The sequence below is a fragment of the Sebastes umbrosus genome, chromosome 23, assembly GCF_015220745.1.
Source record: "Sebastes umbrosus isolate fSebUmb1 chromosome 23, fSebUmb1.pri, whole genome shotgun sequence".
Taxonomy (NCBI): domain Eukaryota; kingdom Metazoa; phylum Chordata; class Actinopteri; order Perciformes; family Sebastidae; genus Sebastes; species Sebastes umbrosus.
Genome location: NC_051291.1, coordinates 3,709,289 through 3,731,649, shown reverse-complemented (window position 1 = coordinate 3,731,649; position 22,361 = coordinate 3,709,289). Strand labels below are relative to the sequence as shown.

Below are 22,361 nucleotides of genomic sequence, written 5' to 3'. Positions count from 1 at the left end.
AAACGCCGGGTATTGCAGGAAAAAGGCAAAATGAATGCGGTCTTTACTATAATTTGGACAATTTTGTACCTATATTCGACGGGCCGGATTAAAAAGCCCAACAGGCCGTATACGGCCCGCGGGCCGTAGTTTGCCCATACCTGCCATAAACTCATGTTGACAATGTTTACTGAGGTAATAAATCAAGTGAGATTTCATTTTCTCATAGACTTCTATAGAATCAGACTTCTTTTTGCAACCAGAGGAGTCGCCCCCTGCTGGCTGTTAGAAAGAATGCAAGTTTTAAAGGCACTTCAGCATTGGCTTCACTTTTCAGGAGTTGCCAAGAGGCAGATACAAACAAAATTCCTCACAGCAACAAAAGAGTCAAACCCTCAAAGGAACTGAGGGTGTAGGGACCGGATTGGAATTGAATGAAGCAATCTTCTGTAAGGCGTTTACAGGGTATAAATACAGCGGCCACTTCGGGACAAACTTTGCGTTATATCAATGCCTATTTCTCACCTCAAATTTTTTCAGAATCATCTTGTAGTGCAGAAAGTTTGTGACCCGGCTCACATGACCAGAGCACAGCCAATAGGAACACTCTCTCAATGAAATGACCTGTGATTGGTCAAAGTCTCCCAACACGGGCTAGATTTTCTAAAGCCTGATAACAGAGCCATGAGGAGGTACAGAAGTCTCTCAGAACACTTTGAATTACAATACGCTGAAAGGTTATTATGGAATTGCTGCCCAATGATGCCAAAAATATACTGCCTACTGCTGGTTTAACTAAGAATTACTCATATATGGGACCTATATTGTCCTTTAAAAATAAAATATGAATCAAATGTGTGGTCAATACTAGCGGTTTCTCTGTGACCAAATAAATAAGTCGGAAAAATGCATTTATTTGTAATCTCACACACATTATGCTGCGTTTGACTAATAGCAGCTTTTCCCCCTCAGACAGCTCGTTAGATAAAACATCAGTCAACCCATAAAAATCATAAACAGACTCACGTGGCAAAGCCTCATTTTGGATATATACTTTTATTTTATTCAGCTACAGTGATAAGTGATAACCTTCTATTAGAATCACAAAAAAAGAAACATAAAATCAGTTTTTCTATACCCGTGTGGTACTTCTTTTTTTTCCCTCGCTCTGACGTGACGGCTGCAGAGGTAGTGGAAAGACGGTTTGTTTTAATGCCGTACGGTGTGGTCGCCCTGATGAGAGAGAGCACACGGTGGTGCGTCTGCTACTGGAAGGACGGTACAGTATATAACGGACTGGAGTTCACTGCTGAGACAGACTACAGTGCTGAGGTCCAGACTGTCCTAAAAAAGTGTTCACACAGAAATATTTGCATCCTATAAACACAAAGAAAATAACTTATAAATATTAAGACTACATCTGGTGTTATTATTTGCAGATCGGAGTGAAGTTTGGGTACATAAGTAAGACACATACAATCAGTAGGGCAGGAATTGAACCTAAATGTCACAGTTTGAGCAACGCAAGACCATTTTTACCGCGTTCGCACCCGTTTTATAACGGCCAGTGTAGCACAATAAGGCACAGAGATGTTATCAACAGTCCTGCAGCCTCCCAGTAGCAAACCACCTCGTATACAATTCTTCTTCTTACCACATCAATCCAGAAACAAATATCTAGTTTGTTCAACAAGTTGCAAGATTTAGTTCTGCAGATTGGAATTTTGTTAAGCAATAAAACACTTAAATGGAGGCAGATATGATCCCGTTGGCTCACAAGGGAAAGGAGGGCAGAGATTATAGCTTATTTAAAAAAATCAGCGTTTCCCAAATGGAGTTTTGAATGTGAAAATCCAAAATCAGAATTCTGATCCAAATAAAAACATTCAATTTCATCCAGGTCCAGAACTAAAGATTATAAAAACTATGTTTCCTCGACTCCGAACTTCATGATCGGACCCGTGTGAATGTTCGAAACTATCAGATAAACACCGTGTTAGCCGACGACTGCGTGTAAATCCTATACAGGAAACTTAAGTGACATCTCTTCCAGGAACCTTTACATATTGCTTCCACATATCAGGAGGAAAAAAACTATACAGTAGTTAATAAAACAGTTTTCAGCCAGAGCTAAAGGGAACACTTCATTTATCAAACAACACGTATGTGCGTGTACAGAAATAATCCAAGAGGGGTTAAAGTATTTCATATTCTTTTAACCTCTCTCTGCTAAATTTGGTCTTACCTCAAAAATAAACTTGTTTCTAAATATACTGTACACATAAAAAGAAAGAAACACAAATATTCAGGAGATGCTATGCAGTATAACTGATAAGGCTATCGGTGCATTTCAGATTAAATCAATTATCTCCGCTTGGATTTAACCCACCCTGAGACCCACGATCCCGACCGACTTTACTGTCTTTCAGAGGCTGTAGCAGGTTCACTTTTACAGCTGGAGTGAAGGTACATGTATCATATGGAAGTAGAAAACCTAAGGAAGATATTGGTGACAATCATGTCATGCCAGCTTATCAAGAAGGAGGCTGAATAACGCTCCAAATTTAGGCTAAATTTTTGCGATGAAAAACTGGCATGGCCATTTTCAAAACCTATGCATTATTTTAATGCAGTATAAATGTGTTTTTTTCGCCAATTCTAAAAATTATATATTTGAATATTTCTGCATACTGGGGTCCCTAAACAGTCTTGGAATTACATAAATTGGTTATCACTGTAAAGCTGAGACTCTGGTGGATCCAATGAGCCCAACTGTATTCATGTGTGATGATGTTAGTCCCCATAGGAGACATTTCATTGTAGTGAAACCATTTTTTTGACCTCACTGTATAAAATGACCTGTAGTGACCTCTAGGATAATCACAGCCTCATGAAACTTTACAGCCACAAACTAGAGACCTAGAGCATTCAGAGGATGGATGGATCAAACTAGAGACCTAGAGCATTCAGAGGATGGATGGATCAAACTAGAGACCTAGAGCATTCAGAGGATGGATGGATCAAACTAGAGACGTAGAGCATTCAGAGGATGGATGGATCAAACTAGAGACCTAGAGCATTCAGAGGATGGATGGATCAAACTAGAGACCTAGAGCATTCAGAGGATGGATGGATCAAACTAGAGACCTAGAGCATTCAGAGGATGGATGGATCAAACTAGAGACGTAGAGCATTCAGAGGATGGATGGATCAAACTAGAGACCTAGAGCATTCAGAGGATGGATGGCTTTCCTAGCTAGATTGACAATAAGGGGGTTTATGAGCAGTTTACACAACAGAAGTGCTCGCCATCTAATCGCCAAAAAAATAGTAATTCTTGCAGAAATCTAAAAAATGTCAAAAGTATTTGACACCAAATCACAGCATGGCTTTTTCTATGGTGTTCCTCAAGGTCTTGGCGTCTTAATGTGGTATTTTGGAGGGATTATCGATCATTTTATCAATTCTCGAGTGGTGAATAAAAGGTTAAATTTAGCACCAAATCTTATGTAACAAATGGTATCAACTGATGAGGCATAATAGAGCATGGGAATGGATGTCATATACTCCTTTCATAATGTCATAATCCTTTCTAAACCCTTACACACTTTCACAATGTATTTTAAATATTCCCGATATATGACTAGAACTTGACACACAGTGCTGAGCAGCATCTCAAATTAATCTCCAGGTTCCCAGCTTTCAGATGATGTTCACCACTTCTATGTGACATCTACTGTTGACCTGCTATCTCCCCCTAAAGAAAAATAAATAAAACTGGGTCTACTGTGGGTCTCAGAGGGGTTAAATTATCAGCGTTGTTCTTAGAATAAACATTATGAACCCAAAAAAACATAGAAATGTATTGCTTAAATTTTGAACACAGTAAGGAGAATACCACCTCTGAACCTACAGCTCCCAAACCTTTGTTTTTTGGCTTATGTCGTCTTAAAATGAAAACAGCATCTAACTGGAGAGCCCTTCTCACAGATTTAATATCAAGGGATAAACAACTATGTAGTATTTAATAGGAAAAAATAGCAATTATAGAAAAATAACGTTGCTCTTTTGTTCTTATTCTAGAGAAAAATTCATAAACTCTACTGTTGAAATTCAATGGTATTCCCCTTAGTTTCATTAAACCATTACAAGGTTGTATACTTTAAACATATAAATACCAAGAAAGTATATTAAAACCGACAATACCCCCCACAAAAAGAAAAGAAAAGATGCACTAAACCTTGTTTGGTCATTACAAAAAGATGTGTTGAAAGGGAAGAAGCTTGGCTTTCTTTACCTTTTGGTCGAGGCGGTTTGAAACCAGCAGGGGGCAGTGTTATTTGGTAGAAAGTGATTGTACAGCGGTCCATCTCTCCCTCACTGAGAGTCATTGTGTACAACAAGCATAGTGACGTGTTCCCTTCTTTCCACTAATTATTAAGTGCAAGCAGGATAGGTTAAACATTCATCAGGTGTTCATTAACTTAAAGCTATATGATGAGGAAGGTACGGTTGTGGCAATAGAAAAATACTGCCTAATATCGGCATGAAATGCTGGTGATGTGCATTATGGGATCAGAATGAATCAGACTTAGGAGAGTTAAACTCACTATGAGGGGTGGAAGTGACAAGAATTAATTGATAAAAATGGGACGAGAAATGATGGATTATCATGTGACTGGATTAATATAAAGCCGATTTGACTAAAACAGTCGTGACGTGATGAAAACAGAGCCGTGTTTCATCATTTTTACCATCTTACTTTCATCATTCACAACACTAAAATTGCCATTTATCGCCTCAAGTTTGGAAGAAAGAAATTGAAGACAAAGAAAGTGATGAAAATGAATTAATAATGGAAGTCTTATTAAGCAAACCTCAAATTAAACTTATTTCTAAATATACTGTTACACATAAAAAAGAAAGAAAAACAAAATTTCAGGAGATGCTGTGCAGTATAACGGATAAGGCTGTCGGTGCATTTCAAATTAAAGGTCCCATATCGTGCTCATTTTCAGGTTCATACTTTGTATTTCTACTAAAACATGTTTACATGCTGTAATGTTAAAAAAACAACTTTATTTTCCTCATACTGTCTGTCTGAATATACCTGTATTCACCCTCTGTCTGAAACGCTCCGTTTTAGCTCATTTCAACGGAATTGCGTTGCTAAGCAACGGCTTAGGTCAATGTTTACTTCCTGTCAGCTGATGTTATTCACATACTCACTGCAACAGGAAATAAACTGGGACACATTTAGAATGTTTATGTTTAAAACTGTGTAATGATGGTCTAAATATTGTATATTTGTGACATCACAAATGGACAGAAATTATAAACGGCTTGTTTCAAACGCACGTATTTCTGAATGCTGTGTGTGTTTCTCCATATATTGAGCGTTTTGATAGTTTAACAGTATTAATAAAGCGCTTAAACCTGTTTTATAATGTAACAGACATGAAAATGTCACTTTTTACAATATGGAACCTTTAAAGGTCCCACATTGTAAAATGTGACATTTTCATGGCTCCTCTGTATCGGGGTCAAAAAGGGATGAACTAAACTTAAAAAACGGGTTGATTCTAAAATCAAAAAATAAAATCACTAGAAAACGCCTAGATTTTTTATATTCTGCAACCAGAAGTTGCCATTTATAAAGTAAGAGCGCGTATGACGACGGTGCTGTGACATGACGTCATGTCTTCTTCCCTGAGACACACTCTTTCATTGTTTCAAATAAACTACATACTGATCCATGTCCATCACCTTCAGTTACACAGCACCGTCCTCATACACGCTCTTTTTGACCCCTATAAAGAAAAACGCCTCGTATTTCAATATTCATTTTTGTATTTTAAAACGAAAATCAAATAACTACTAATTTTTTGTTTTTTTAATATCCGTTTGTGAAAGGAAAATCAAATGACCAAAAGATACACTGACCCGACACGCAGGGGGATTCTTTCACAACAATGACCCGCTAGCTGTACATTATCCCGCTTATTACACGGCTACTTACTGAAGAAATCAATATTTTGACATAAAAACGGTCCGCCAGAGTCCGACATCAGAGCTGCGCCCATAGCAACGGTCTGTTATACATAGCAACGGTCTGTTATACAGAAATTACAGACCGCAGAACGCCGTGATTGACCAATCAGAGTATTCAACATAATAATAATAATTCGTGAGCATTTTCATCATCTCTTCGCCATCGTCTTGTTACTTCCACCCTTGAGGCCACTTCACCTCCTTAAATGATAAATATCATTTTAGTGTTGTGAATGATGAAAGTAAGCTGATGAAAATGATGAAATGCGGCTCCGTTTTTGTCACATCACGACTGATTTTTAGTCAAATCAGCTTTAAATTAATCAAATCACTTGATACTCCATCACACATATTTTCATTTAACGTCCATTTGTTTTTTTTTTGTTACTTCCACCTCGTCATAGCACGCAAGGTGTGTGAAGCAGACTTGAGTTTGACCGCATGTTGCTGGAGGTGAAACGGTCAAAACCCCGAGACTATCATCTCTAAAATGGAAGTAGACCAAAAGCAAGCCCGAAGAAGTTGAGCGCTTCGTTGAGCTGAGACCTAAAGTGTGCAAATCTTTCAAAAAAAATAAAATCGTATTTACAATAAATGTCATAGCAGATATTCTCAACGATGTCCAACTGATACCGTCAGAACTCCAGCTAAACACAACAAACAGGGTTTCACAGTAACATAGCCGTTTGGTCACGATGAGTCTCAGGTTGAGAGCCACCGCCACACAGCTGGACATCCATTTTCATGAATACACATTTGACTATTCAAAGCACGAAAAACGAGGGACAATAACATTTTTTTTTTGTTCGTGATTGCTTTGAAAATAACATTTGTTATTATTAGAATGTGTCTGGCTTTGTTAGGACGACGTGAGAACTGATCAACAGCACAGCAGGATGACATTTTACAAAAAACACGTGGAATGGATAGAACACTGAACAATATTGACATTCATAGCAACAGTTACGTGATATGTTCATCCAGCACGTTTGTTTTTTGGCGCACAATACGAAAAATTGAAAATACTGGTTTACTTCATCAGCAGTTAGTAGCGTCAGTAGTGTTCCTTCAAATGTTTTAACAATACTCGTTGTGAACGTTTGTTAGTGAATTAGTTACAGGACATCACGTAATCTCATAGCTTTAACATTAATACAGACGTGTTAGGAGACAAACTGGAGTTTTAAAGTTAAAAAAAAAAACGTGGGTCACATTTAACAGCTTCGTATAATACTACCAAGTATTCACTCCCCTGCATTCTTTACATTACATTTAAGGCAATGTATCATAGACTTGGAGTGTCGCGCTGACCACCATAAATACATTTCCCTGTATACCTGCAGTAAAAGATGAGAAATGATATTGCTCATGAGCTCTGTGTGTGTAGGAAAAACCACCATTATGCAGATGGTTTTTGGTCATTAATACCTTGTTAAGGCCCACAGAGGAAATTACATTCAACCGTAATTAAACTCATTTAATTGCAGCAGTTTTATAAAGATGTTTGGAGGGTGGGGGTGAAGTATGGCCTGTCGTTTCTCTGTATCCGAGTGACGACTTACAGGAAGCCTTTTATAACTTGATCGAAAAAAAAGTGGGACATTTTGTGCAGGATTTTACTACACGGTGTTACGGTGCTCAGGCGGGCAGCATAATACGCGGGGCACCAGCGTCACCAGCTGTGAACACATCTGTTCTTTATTTATGGAAGTGGGAATTTTATGGCACCCAAAATGCCATTTTAAAACAGAGATCTTGCTTTGACACATATCACCAGATGGATCTCTGAGTGCGCTTGGATTAGCTAACGCTGCGTTCACACTGCGAGCAACAAGTTATCGGGAGGGTTTTTTCCTTCCTGCGGAGCTGACCGACCAAGGAAAAATCAGCCAGGCTCGACAGCTGCCACCATCCAGTCAGCTCCTCTTTTGTTCCCTATTGATAGGATTTCACCAATTAGCCTAAAATAGCAGCCTTGATTCCAGCCTTTCAAAACAGTCCTCCACAACTTTGATGTGAAAGACTACTGGAAGAGACATCTTAAGGCCCCGACAGACCAAGACGACGGTCGGTCGTCGGGCAGTTTGGGGTCGTCGGTGAGCATCCGTTGGACATGTTTCGGTGTTCTGCACCGTCGCCTCTAGTCTGCCCGCGGGAGTTTTTCCGGCCGATGCAGCAGCTCGTCAGTGAGAGAAATCACTGATATTTTTTATATTTTCACAGAGACATGGCCATCTGGGATGAAGCTAAGTGGCGAGTGAGTGTTGTGAAAATGGTCGGCAAACGCTGCTTTTGTTTCATGTACGTATCCTAACAACGGCTTGTATAGCCGCCGTCCTCGGTCTTCTGGTTTCCCTTTTTGAATGACGAATACAGACTACCGCCGCCTGCTCGTAGGGAGAGTTATTTACCAAGTACGTAGTGTGTGGCCGTTGGCTGTCGTCTTTACGTTGTGTTTGAGTGCAACTTTGCAAGACAAAGGCGACGTGAGGCGACTCAACAGGCGGCCTTCGTCGTAGCTAGTTCTCTCATGTCGGGTCGGTGTGTCCCCAGCTTTAAAGACTGATTCTTGGTTTTCTATGCTAACAAATTAGCACCTGTGATTGTAGCACGTCTGATCTGACCGTACAGTTGGTACATTCAGAGCCTCGAACTGTCCACAGTTTGTCAAAAATGTTACTCGTGGTGTGAACGCACAGTTAGGGATCAGTGTTAGATCAAAGCTTCACCCAGAACGGACACTGGCTGTTGTTAGCATCAAATCGCTAACAGGAAGGTCCTTCTAACCGGCTTCCTCTTGTTAATTTAACCTTGTTTACGTTTTAAGACTTTTAGTGTGTTGTGAAGGAAGAGACAGATTTTTTATTTGGGAACATGAATTCAGTTTGCTGGTGCTGTTGGAACGGTGGCGACCCGCTGGCACTGCATTCACGTCATATCGGAAAAAACACTGTAGGAAGAACGGAATGACGCTTGCTGCTGCGGCTTGGAATGTTTGGACTCGTTGGGACAAATGGAGATCAACCGAAATACGTTAAACTGTAGCTGCTAATACTTTTCTCAAGTTGATTGTCTGACTAATTTTCCCGATTATCTGCCGACATCTGTGGATTTGCTGCTCATGTTAGCTCGCACACTATTTTGGAGTTCTTACAGAAACTATAATCCCACATCCTGATTGTATTTGTGTCTGATTGTACTTTCTCCCCCGAGTTGCAGTCATGTATTTACAGTAAATCCGATATGAGGTGAACGTGGCAAAAAAAAAGAAAATACAGTTAGTACTACACTGTTTTCCATTCCATTTTCTGACTTTTAGTCTCCTCACATGCATACAGTTATCTTACACTTTTCCCCTGTGGTTAATATTTCTGTTACAGTCACAGCTGATGCTCTTTGACAAACAGATAATACGCCCCACAGCCTCCTACAACGCAGTTGTTGCTTTGGCAGGTAGTTTTAGAGAAGTGCAGAGGACCCCGAATAGAGCCTGGTGGAACACCGAGAGGCACCTCTTGGCTTTGGGGCTCAGTTTGATCGTAGTGGAGGGCGTTTTTGCGAGGTTGTCGCGAAGGGTGAGGGTGGGCTGTTGGCAAGAGCAGAAGGATCTAGATGTTGGTTTCCCGCTGCATGGGTTCGTCGCCCTTTTCGTTTTTTTCCATCAGCTCCTGCGACGCCTGGGCTTCCCCGTCGGCCTCCTTCTTATCCGGATCTTCCGTCTCAGTCCGTTTGTACATCTCTGCGCTCTTGCGCTCGCGATCCAGGAGTCTGTAGTTGATGAAGTTTCCGATGAAGAGCCAAATGCTGGCCAGAATCACGACAGCTCCGCAGCAAAAATACATGTACTTGTAGTTTTTTGTGATGTCGACCAGTTTCCCTGCAAGACAGCACAAAGGTTTTAAAATGTTTAAGTAGCTGCACAGTTATATAAAATCTTTAAGTATTGCCAAGTAGAACTGAGATGTACATTACAGAAAACTTGTCTTATATGTCAACTATTATTAATTCTACCCATTTGAGTAAAGGTCATGCACGTATTTAAAAATGGTTCGTATGTCAATCACAATTTGACATACGATCTTGACAATGTTGGCCTTCGAGGGAGCAGAGAGCCGTAGAGCCCGACACAAGAGAAGCTATCATCGTATTATCTGTGTTGCAGTTTCTCCACTTATATTGAACCCCCTCTGTCAGAGTGTAAACATTAGGAGACAAAAGTCAGTGCTATAAATATCAGGGCTGTCAAAGTTAACGTGATAATAACCCAAATTCGTTTCAACGCCACTAATTCCTTTAACGCATTAATGCATCTGTTGGAGGTTGTGGCGTGATCAGTTTGAAAGCTAGAGTGAAGATACTGGCATCATATGAAACTAGGAAACCTAAAGAATCTCATACTAGCTTGTCGTGAAGGAGGTTAAATAACACTCCAAACTTACTACACTAAATTTTGGTGAGGAAAACCTGTCACGGCCATTTTCAAAAGGGGTCTCTTGACCACTGACCTCAAGATATGTGAATGTAAATGGGTTCCATGGGTACCCACGAGTCTCCCCTTTACAGACATGCCCACTTTATGATAATCACATGCAGTTTGGGGCAAGTCATAGTCAAGTCAGCACACTGACACACTGACAGCTGTTGTTGTCTGCTGGGCTGCAGTTTGCCATGTTATGATTGGAGCATATTGTGTTATGCTAAATGCAGTACCTGTGAGGGTTTCTGGACAATATCTGTCATTGTTTTGTGTTGTTAATTGAATGAAATATGCTCTCAGACAGACAGATGGTACCTGCTAGAGGTGGACCAAGGAGGACCGGGCAGCACTCCACGATGGTGGTGAGTCCCACGGCACTGGAGAACCGCTGAGGCCCGACCAGGTCCATCAGGGTTTCAAACAGCACCGAGCTGACCATGCCAAAGGCGAAGCCGAAGAACATGGCGTACACCACCAAACCGGTGTAGTCTTCCACCAGCGGGCAGAGGATGTGGCACACCCCGTTGTACAGCACGGCAAAGCTGAAGAAGTACTGGATCCTGGGCCGGACCCAGCGCGAGTTGGCCAGCAGCCCCATGGTGGGCCTGGCGAACATGTCGACGAAAGCCAGAATTGAGAGCAGGAAGGCGGCCGAGTACTCGTCCACGCCCATGTCCTTGGCGAAGGCCGCGAGGAAGACGATGGGCGCGAAGAAGCCCAGGAACATGATGACGTTGCCCGACAGGTAAATGAGGAAGCCCCTGTGCTTGAAGAGCGTCAAGTCCAGGTACTTGTTGACTATTTGCCAGGCGCTGCGTTTCTCTTTCGTCGTCGTCGTGGCGACGATGGCCAACTCTTCGTCCTTCTTGAGCTTGCTGGGCGGCGGTGCCAGAGGCCTCATGAGGGAACCGGCCACGCAGCAGTTCAGCACCAGGCCGCCCAGGATGAGGAAGCTGCCCCTCCAGCCGAAGTGGTTGAAGAGCCACTGGTTGAGGGGAGCCAGGGTGCTGAGGAACACCGGACTGCCCGCCATCGCCAGCCCGTTAGCAATGGGACGCTTCTTTGAGAAGTATTTACCGATCATAGTCAGCGCTGGCTGCAGGTTGAAGGCTAGTCCAAGACCTATCAGAAAAGATGACAGAGCAACTTTAGACTGGTAACAATCGTGCTGCAACACTTAGAAAAGGAACTATTTGACTTCTTACTCACCTAAATAAGAAACCAAACAACTGCGTACCTCAGACCTGCTCGCTTTAAAAGGTGCAGTGTGTAAGGATCTGGCGGCATCTGGCAGTGAAGTTGCAGATTGCAACCAACTGAAACTTCTCCCGTGTGCCAAGCGTGTAGGAGAACTACTGTGGCCGGCGCAAAAACGTGTCATGGCCCTGCCTAGAGCCAGTGTTTGGTTTGTCCATTCTGGGCTATTGTAGATGAACATGGCAGACTCCGTGAAGAGGAACCGCTCCGTATGTAGATATTAACGGCTCATTCTAAGCTAATGATACTTATTTTTAGGTGATTATACACTAAAGAAAACATACTTTTTAATATTATATTCCCATTTCTTTTTTGAAATATGCCTTAAAAGATTTGATAAAGCCAAATAAGGGAAGGGAGCATTTCAGCTTTCATGAGGGAACAACGTTATTTTGGTGGAGGTAGTCTGCTATTTGTCTACAGAGGACAGAACCTGCTAAAACCAAAAATAAATGAATAAATAAATAACTTGATGAATAAATAAATATGTCATTAACTGTAGCAAAACTATTAAAAATAAATGTAGCCATTAACGTGATCTAAAATGATATTTCTGTTTTAATTTGCTTCTTTATTTATTTATCTTTGTATTAACTCCCTTATTTATTTATTTACATTTCTGTTTAATTTTCCCTTTTTATTCATTAATGTAGTTCTTTTTTATATATATAAATTTCTTAATTTATTTATTTACTATTGAATTTATTTTTTATTTATTTATTTTGTATCTATCTTTAAATGTATGCATTTATTTATGTATTTATGCACAATTTTCAAACTTCTTTCTTTCTTTCTTTTATACATTTCTTTATGCATTTCTGCCTTATAATGCAAATGAAGGAGCTACATTTAATGACATTTATTCATTTATCAAGTAATTTTATTTGATTTTGGCAGGTTCAGTCCTCTATATTTGTCAACCCTTACTAAGAGTAAGTTGTAGTAAGTAACATATATAATTATATTAAATCACAGCCTAATAAAATTAAGGAAAAGAACCCAAATAGATGGAGTAAACAAACACAAATGCTCTTCCTGCTACAACGGTTGTATTTTTAACCTGCTACTTAGAAGTAGAGGCTTATTTAATTAACTTAAGTGGATTTGGATGAACTCACCACCGATAACTCCTATGCAGAGGTAAAGCTGCACCACGCTGGTGCAGAAGGAAGCTAAGATCATGCCGGTGGAACAGAGGCAGCCCCCCATCATGACGATGGGCCTGCAGCCGTACGTGTTGACCAGGACGCTGCTGATGGGACCTGGAAACAAAAAGAGAAAAACATTAAATTAAACCACACATGTCGGATGTTTACAGCAGTCAGGATAACTGAAAGTGAGTGCATAATGATTTAATCTGGTTAGTGCTGCACGCCAGCGGGAGCCCCCGCTTCTATTAATAGCAGCAACTATAAGCTGTTTCAATTTTTAAAACACGGCACTCCCGTCGTCTGGCGCCAAATCAATTTAGGAGAAGTAACTGACAGTGTGAAGAACGAGAAAAGACTTCCGTATAAGAGAGTCATTTTCTATTCTATATGTTTTGTTTAATATACAGTGTCTATGTCGGACATATTCTGTTTTGAGCTGCGTGATGTGTAAAGAAGAAACCGGCATCACAAATGACAAAGCACTTTCTGCAATTTGCTGAGCATGTAACGGTTATATTCAGGCAAAGCTGTGCCGGAGACCTCTTTGTCGCAGAGAGCTGACAAGAAAAAAAGTCTTAAATGAGGTTAATTAAGTTGTGACCAAATCCCCCGTTTAACCATATTATCTAAATGACTTAATTAGAAGTGCAAACAAAGGTCAACTGTAATATTATTAGCCAAACGGTCCATAGTAAACGGTCTTGCACAGCCACTTCTTGTACTTCTAGTACCACAGTTATGTGTACACACACATACACACACTTTTACTCTGCTGTGAGTTGTAATTGTTGAACTGTATGCTACTGTATGGACATTCGGGCATGTGTTCACTCATTTTCCACTTGCAGAAAATTTGGTTTATAATCTTGTGAAGCGAGAGTTTACAACCTATTTGATCATCAAACTTCTGAATCAGTGTTTAAACTGCATTAATTGATTAATTGGCCACAAGGGGGCACAATTATACTGGATATATCATCACTAGGGCTGTCAATGTTAACACGATAACACGTTAACCAACGCAAATTAGTTTTAACGCTACTAATTTCTTTAATGCATTAATCGATCTTTCCGATGTTGTAAGGGACTGAATTTTAAAGCTAGAGTAAAGATGCTGGAATCATATAAAACTAGAAGACCTAAGGAATCCATCACCAACCATGTCATACTAGCTTGTCATGAAGGAGGTTAAACAACGCTCCAAACTTGTGCTACATTTTTGGCGAGGAAAAACTGTCATGGCCATTTTCAAAGGGGTCCCTTGACCTCTGACTGAAAACTCTGAGATGAACATGTTAAATACAGTACCTGTGAGGGTTTCTGGACAATATCTGTCATTGTTTTGTGTTGTTAATTGATTCCCATAATAAATATATACATATATTTGTATAAAGCAAGAATATTTGCCCACTCCCATGTTGATAAGAGTATTAAATACTTGACAAATCTCCCTTTAAGGTACATTTTGAACAGATAAAAAAGTGTGTGATTAATTAATTAATTAATTAATTAATCTTGTAAATATGTACCATTTATCTCCTCTTGGGAATAAAAACCTAAAAAAATGTTAATTGTAGCGTGCACTCCTCTCATGTGTCATATGAAATGCTTTGTTTGATGTATAAATCAGGGGACAAGCACTGATGAGCCTGACAATATACAGTAAGTTGGCTCAACTGATTTTATATGTTGGTCCAAATATAGTTTTTTTGTCTGTGTTGGTCATCCAAAGAAAATGACCAAATGAAAAACACCTGAACTTTACTTTCAGCAACATTTTGCAGGTTTACTACAAGTCCAAATTGGCTTCAGAACTTAAGGCGAGAAGGTTTATTTAGTGTCGCAACACCTTTTCAAACACAGACACAACTCAAGGTTTTATGGTGATGAAATGCATTAGAAATGGAAATGGAAAAATCCCATTGGCTTTTTGTTGAGGGATCCCGGGGCGGCGCTAACTTCCGGATTGGCCTACAAAAATACGTCATCCCTGGAGCGCTCTGTGTGTGCAGCTTTAAAGTGTTAGCATGACTGGTAAGGATGATAACTTTGTTGTGATTGAAATTCAGTATCGCCAGAACACAGAATACGTGATTGACAGAAAGAGCATTCAAATGTGCGAGTTTCCTCCACACTAATGACTCAGCATCTGTATTCTCGGTTATCACTGTAAATGTTGCTCAGTCGTCTAATGAGGTGAATCATAACTGTAACTTCAGAAAAGCCGATACGCTTCTTGGGTGAGGAAGGTTGTTGAATTTTCGAATTGCGACTTGTGTTGAGAGAAGATTATACATTTTATATTATATATGTGCTGTTACTTTGTGTTCTATTGTTTACATTTCCAACTTGAGGTATCAGTTTTATACATCTTGGTACATCGTATAAATAATGTGGCTGCCCACAGCACTGATCTGCATCTTATAATTGACGCCGTCTCCTATCTCTTTGCTGAACTTTTAAGCACGGTAGGTGTAAATCGAAACAGGGAAGAGAGAGAAAAGTAATGAAAGATGTATTTTTTTCTTTTTTTTTTAAATAATACTCTCATTACCAGCCAGAAGATGGATCATATTTCTGCCGGGGCCCGGTGCAAATTTAAAAAGCCACAACGGGCAAGGAGTCATCTGACCTAATTTGCTCTGCAAGAATCTTTTTTCGACCTTGAGGAAAGTTCCCCCCCCCCCCCCTCCTCATTTGCATCCGCAGCAGTGATCGGTATTCTCGGGGGCTCGGCGCGACCCGAATCGGCCGAGACGAGGAAGCCCCTGAGCCTGCACATTACCTCCCTTGAAAAAAAAGGCTTATCATCTCTTGGCCAGACGCGGCGTGGACTTCATTACACAGTGGACAAAACCCCAGACTAAATATAACCACCTAGATCCCAAAAGGGAATGACACATATAGAAACCGTTTTTTTTTCCTCGACCCTTTAATGTGAGCTGCGGCGAAGAGAGGCTGGTGCAGCTCGTGATGATGTGAGGATGCTGGCTATCCATCACGCTTCAAATGGGATAGAGTCCACAGAAATGGAAGCAAACAACTTTTAAAAGCTGCTCTGCTGCAAGAGGACACAGACATGGGGGGTTTTTCTGAAGTGAATGCGTGTCTGGCCGACCCATTACACCGATATTTACAGGCACATAACGGAGGATAAACCAGCCTAAACCCTGTTTATTTATGTGATAAAAGTTGATCCACATTTTCAGGTTGACATGAGGTAGAGTTTAGAGCTGTGTAGCAGTAAGACGCATCACGCTGGATGATGTTAACATGGTTAGAGGTTAAAGGTGGGCTGGTGACAAGAAGGTTGTCAGTTGGATATCCAGGACTGGCGAGATGAATCTAGATGGGGATATGTTAACACCACTAGGGGATGTCATGTGAACCGATACAACAAATCGGTCAACGTTATTATCCCGCAAGGGGAAATTCATATGGTCATGCACGTCTCGTAAAAAAAACATATAAAACCTCACACACTCCCAGGATCCAGCACACCAGTCTGCTCTGATTGGTCAGTTGGATCACTCTGTTGTGATTGGTCGACCAAACCAAACTCTTCAGACTGCGCTCAAGCTCCGCTCTAACTAGCTTTGTTTGAGGGCGTGCCAAACTAGCTGCTAGGCAGGTTATTATGCAAATATGTACTTAGTGACATCACCACGTTACAGAAGAAAAGGCGGGACTTCAAGCGAGGCGTTTCAAGCCGTTTAGAAGCAGTGTTTCTGTTGGGGGAGCGTAACTCCCTTTGGCGTAGGCTTTGTGACTTTGCAGACCTTTTACATGCACAAAAAAAAACGATATAATACACTAAAAGGAAAGGGAAAAAGCACAAAAGTATAATAGGTCCCCTTTAAATATTTTTCCGGGAACAATCTTTCCGTTACTTCAGATAATTTACACTGACAACATTTGAATGACTTTCTACTTAAGAAACAGTGCCGATGAAAACTGTTCACAGCATGCTCCATGGATTACCTAATCTACAGTAAAAGACTGCGGAGGCTCAGTTACACATGCAGTAAATCCAGGAAACCTCAAGGTGCTCTTGAAGTGGAAAAGGCTTTTCACGTTCACGAGAACGCTCTTCAGGGACTCTTAGGCGGAGCAAAGAGAAAAATGATTTTAAAAGCCTTTATTTAGTTGAGTATAATGTCTTTAAAAGCACCGACTGGGTGTTCATCAAAGTGGAAATAAAAAAACAAACTAATTGCACCTGGGATTCTCTACAGACAACCACAACAAATTATTTCGTATATAAAAATATAAAAGGAATTACTTCAATGCTTCCCTGAAACAGAAGTTTCATTTTGCCTCCAACAGGTGCACACGTTTGACATCTACCTGTGTTTACGACAGACAGTGAATGCAACACGGGCGTGCACCGTTTCCACGCTGCCTCGCCCAAGGTCAAGTCTCTCTCTCTCTCTCTCTCTCTGACTGGATTACAGACGCTGATCCAACACGGACACACAGCCTGCAGCTTAAAGGCGTCATCACAGAGCGACGCTGGCTGTGCTGACTGTGAGGGAATGAGTGATGGTGTCTTGCTTCACAGCAGTCTGATGTAATACTACGAAGGGTCGCACTGCAGAGTTGAAACACGCCCAACCCTGCCTTTACACGGAACAGAAAGTGTGACTACTGTAGAGTTCCCAGCTTTGAACCACACCCGCTTCAACTGAACTTACAAGCTTACACCTAATTCAGAGCAAAGGGTACCAGTTTTCTCCTCTTTCACAATACTAACAGCACTCCCTAAGATTACGGATCTTCTCTTTATGCTTAAAAGAAATATCTGTTTGTTGGAAAAGCTGTTGTTTGCGAGTTGATTTGCATGGTCACTCAGGCAACTTATGTTATCCTGCCAACATTTCATAATATGCAGGTTAACATTGGATTCCTCTAGGAAGTCACATTGAGTCTGTGGGTATCAGGTCGTTTACACTGTTAGTAGATAAAGACTATTTTGTATGGCTTCCTACAGGAGTATAGAGCTGCGACTAATGATTATGTTCATTAATCTATCCATATTTTTTGATTAACTAATAATGAACTAACAAATAAAATGGTAAATGGACTTGCATTTATATAGTGCTTTTCTAGTCTAGTCTTACACTACATGTTAGTATTCACCCATTCACACACACATTCATACACTGATGCCAGAGGCTGCCATGCAAAGTGCCAACTTTGCCCAACTTTGCACACCGATGGCTCAGCCTTCAGGAGCAATTTGGGGTTAAGTGCCTTGCTCAAGGACACTTCAACATATGACCCGGAGCCGGGGATCGAACCACCGACCTTCCCGATTGGTGGATGACCTGCTCTACCCTCAGAACCACAGCTGCTGCTTGATAACGTTACGTGAAGGTCCCTTTACGCCTGGGTGTTAAACTACCTAGATAACGGGGAAATGCAAGTTTCTTAGTTTTGTTTTTGTTTTTTTGCACTTGTGTCCAGTATGCTGTAAGATTATTTGTTTTAGCATTTTTTTCACAACTCTACTGTTTACATCACAAATTCAAAGTAAAGACGAATGCTAGCAGCTCTGTGAGACTTTAAGGACAGAAATCACTGGTATCATATCAAACTAGAAAACCTAAGGAATCCGTTGGTACCAACGTTGTTATAGTAGCGAGGGAGGCTAAATAACGCTCCACTTGCGCTATGGGTACCCACGAGTCTCCCCTTTACAGACATGCCCACTTTATGCTAATCCCCTGTAGTGTTGCTTGTCAAATCTCCCTTTAAGGTACATTTTGAACAGATAAAAAAATGTGTGATTAATTTGCGATTAATTGCCATAACTATGGACAATCATGTGATTAATTATTCTCATCGATTGACAGCCCAAAACAGAGTATGTCAAACGCAGTATGCCAAAAAATACCAGGATGTCCTACTACATCCTGTCGCATTTTGCAGGATGCAAGCCAGCATGCTTTCCTGGCTACTCTGACTCACAATGCTCTGCACAGCAGATATATGAGCAAGAGGGTCAAAGTTCAAGGTGCAACGTCATGATGAAGCAGTATGTCCCAATTGTTTGCACACTGCATGCAACAATACGTACTTTGTAAGTGCAGATGTACTAAAAGTAAAAAGAAAAAGCATGCTAACTAGCACAAAGTACAGCTGAGGCTGATGGGAATGTCATTAGTTGTGCAGATATTTGCTAATTACTTAAGTATTGGACAAAACAGTATTGTGTCTTATGCAAAAGATTTAAACTTTTGCATATATTTTGTATTAAATTTTCTGTTTGCTGAGTGAAAACCGTGCATCTCTATTTTTTCCACGATTTTAATGTCTAAATTAAAATTAAAGGATTACATATCCCTTCATGGATTTGACCTTTTTAAGCTTGAATATTATTTTTATTTTGTAAAATATTGGCAGGTTGTAGACACACACGGTTTGCACTGGACAGTAGTGAGAAGTGAAAAGGTCCTTTCTGCAGTGATTGTATTAATATCACTGGGTGTCTGAGGCTGTTGGTTCATTATCAGGCAGGTTCACAGTAATGACTGAGCTATGTAAACATCAATACACACACATACACAGAGCAGCGGGGAATTAGAGAGGTGTTAAACATTCAAACAGAGATTGCTTCATCAGCGCAAGAGGCAGAACAAGAGAGCAGATGTTTAATGAATAGCTGATGAGTGCAATCAATATGAATGAACGAGCAACAAGAGCCGCTCGCTTAGTAACTGCATATATCGACGGCGTCGCCGCATGATAATGCCACACAGCCATTGTGAAGCCAAAGCAGCGCTTGGCAGATCGGTGCAAAACCGACGTGGCTGACACACTTCCAAGTGTCGCTCTGTCAAAATATTTTATTCCAATAATATTATTTTGTTCAGAATAATATTAATTTCACAAAGATCCTTTTAGTGTGGCTATTAAAGAATGGTTACCAAGTACTGAGTGGGACTCTTTCCAGTTGGAAAATAAACATGCAAGTGCTCTCTGGTGGACAAACTATGCGATGCAGACACTGGGCCTCTTTTCTATATTTCCATCCTTAATCTTTTATGTTTTCGTAAGGTGCACTGGTTTAAAAAATCCAGCAACCTAAACTGCACAAACTTGTTGTAAATCGCTTGTTTCAACCTTGACGAATGCCACCTGTTGATGAGAAGGTGTAAGTCATAGTCAAGTCAGCACACTGACACACTGACAGCTGTTGTTGCCTGTTGGGCTGCAGTTTGCCATGTTATGATTTGAGCATATGTTTTATGCTAAATGCAGTACCTGTGAGGGTTTCTGGACAATATCTGTCATTGCTTTGTGTTGTTAATTGATTTCTAATAATAAATATCTACATACATTTGCATAAAGCAGCATATTTGTCCACTCCCATGTTGATAAGAGTATTAAATACTTGACAAATCTCCCTTTAAGGTACATTTTGAACAGATAAAAAATGTGCGATTAATCACGACTAACTACGGACAATCATGCGATTAAATATTTCGACTGACAGTCCTACTTAAATTCTTTTACTGGTCTTGGTGGAAGCTGCGCTACACAACATAGTAAATGAGCTTTCCAGTACTGCTGCTGACCGGTACAGATGGTGACAACAGCAGTACATCGAGTGACAGGAGGATTACGGCGTGGACAGATGGCAGCCGTGGCACTGCCAAGCAAAAGGGCTGAAGCCAAAGTGGGAAATACAGCAGGTGATCAGAGCAATACGGTGGAGGAAATGACCTGCGCGAAACACAATCTGAGGCTTTTAAATGTTCCTTATTCAAGAAACAATGCAAGACCAGCTGTAGCATTTGTAATTTGCAATAACATTTAAAATCCATTTTGAATTCATACAAAGTACTGATTTTCCCCCCATGGGCTCCTTGCAAATCATTTCCCCAAAATCAACATGTAGATTCTCTGTAACTGATACTCAATTTAAATCTCATTGGTGTTTTGTTTGAGCTTGGCAGAGCGCGGTGGTTTTTCTGGCTCAGCGTGTGACGCTGCGCCGGCATCCTGTGAAGCCGTGGTTTCAAATCCAGGTCACGATCTGATGACACAACCTACTTCCATCTCTATCCTGTTAATTCCTCTAGTAACTTGAGGCAGGAAAAAACAACAACAACAACAACATAAAAGTCCACTAAGAGTTCCCACAAGACCGAACACCGTTGAGTAAATCACAAAGAGATGAATCCAATGTGGCTCCTTCTTTCCTGTTCCGCTCAGGAAACAACGCACCGCCTCCTTGCAACAGAAATAATCCCCCGACAACGACATCATGCGTAACAAGATGAAATCTTAAAGAGATTCCCCTAAAAGCAGGTTAACATTGTGATTTGAAGGATCACAGTTAAAATAGAGGACCAGAGGCCTGTACTACGAAGCCAGTTCAACATCGCCCGGGGTATCTTTTCGTTATCTGGCTTATCTGACATGGAAAAGTCCACAGACTTGCAGACAGACATAGTGGCACATTTTACAAAGGAAAGGGGCAATCTATATTAGACAAATACGAAGAAGTTAAACACTTAATCCAGACTGAAAGTAACACAGTTGAAGCTGCCAAATGCAGGAAGCACAGCTGGCAAAAGAAAAAACTCCAGATGTGTGAATGCGTAAATTAACAGACTTATTCATTTACTGGAACACTCAAAAGTCAGATATACTCGTCTAGATATAAATAGCTATTAAATGTGTAACGGATGACTGGATTGCACCTAATCATGCCCGGTAACAAGGATGTGACGTGTGTGACTATTTTAACCTTCTTTCCGCTGCGTCCCCGTCTCCGGCGGTGTGAAACGGACTCGAGAGGAAGTTAAAAAATAAGTATGAAAATATAAAGCGGTAAACACTCACAGCATAAATCCAGCTGTCCTTCCTGTAATTCGTCAGTTTAAACTGGGTTGTTTTTAGCCTGGATTATGACTGTAACTTCTTCATATGTGTGTAATATTACCACACGATCCGCACACCGAGCTCTGATAGGTGCTTTCATACGAGTTGATCTCTTATCTGGAACATAACCTGCTCCGGAGCACGTTAGCTGTTCAGCATCAGTTACCATGGCGATCTACCCAGCATCAGTTACCATGGCGATCTACCCCGGTAAGAACTGATCCACCTTCATAGGACGGAAAATCCTGAAGGGTTAAACCTGAAGTTACCTCGCTAACGCAAAATCCTGCTTCGTAGTACAGGCCTCTGGATTCAAGCTCCTCTTGAATTTTTTTAGTTTGGCTCATGTCCCATCCGCTAACATGGAGGGGGCGGGCTTTATGACCTACACTGCAGCCAGCCACCAGGGGGCGATCGAGATGATTTGACTTCACCTTTAGGGAGCTGTGATGTCATTCATTTTTATAGACAGTCTATGTAAGAGACAGACAATTTAAATTGCTAGTGGTTGATAGCTAACGCTAAGAGGCCTTGTATCTCCTAGAATCACCCGC

General features: G+C 40.8%; 1 protein-coding gene across 2 annotated transcripts in view; it reads right to left on the bottom strand.

The window, feature by feature from the left end:
- Nucleotides 1-6,899: 6,899 nt before the first annotated feature.
- The window catches only part of LOC119482969 (monocarboxylate transporter 2-like), a 31,824-nt gene continuing 16,362 nt past the window's right edge, over nt 6,900-22,361 (bottom strand). Inside the window, exons 3-5 of one of the 2 annotated variants that reach the window (XM_037760883.1) lie at nt 12,883-13,026; nt 10,823-11,629; nt 6,900-9,907 (exon numbers count right to left, since the gene is read on the bottom strand). In XM_037760883.1, coding sequence (XP_037616811.1) covers nt 9,639-9,907; nt 10,823-11,629; nt 12,883-13,026 — 1,220 coding nt within the window. In that variant the 3' untranslated portion in view covers nt 6,900-9,638. The remainder of the gene's footprint in view (nt 9,908-10,822; nt 11,630-12,882; nt 13,027-22,361) is intronic. The other variant, XM_037760884.1, reaches the window with a different exon arrangement.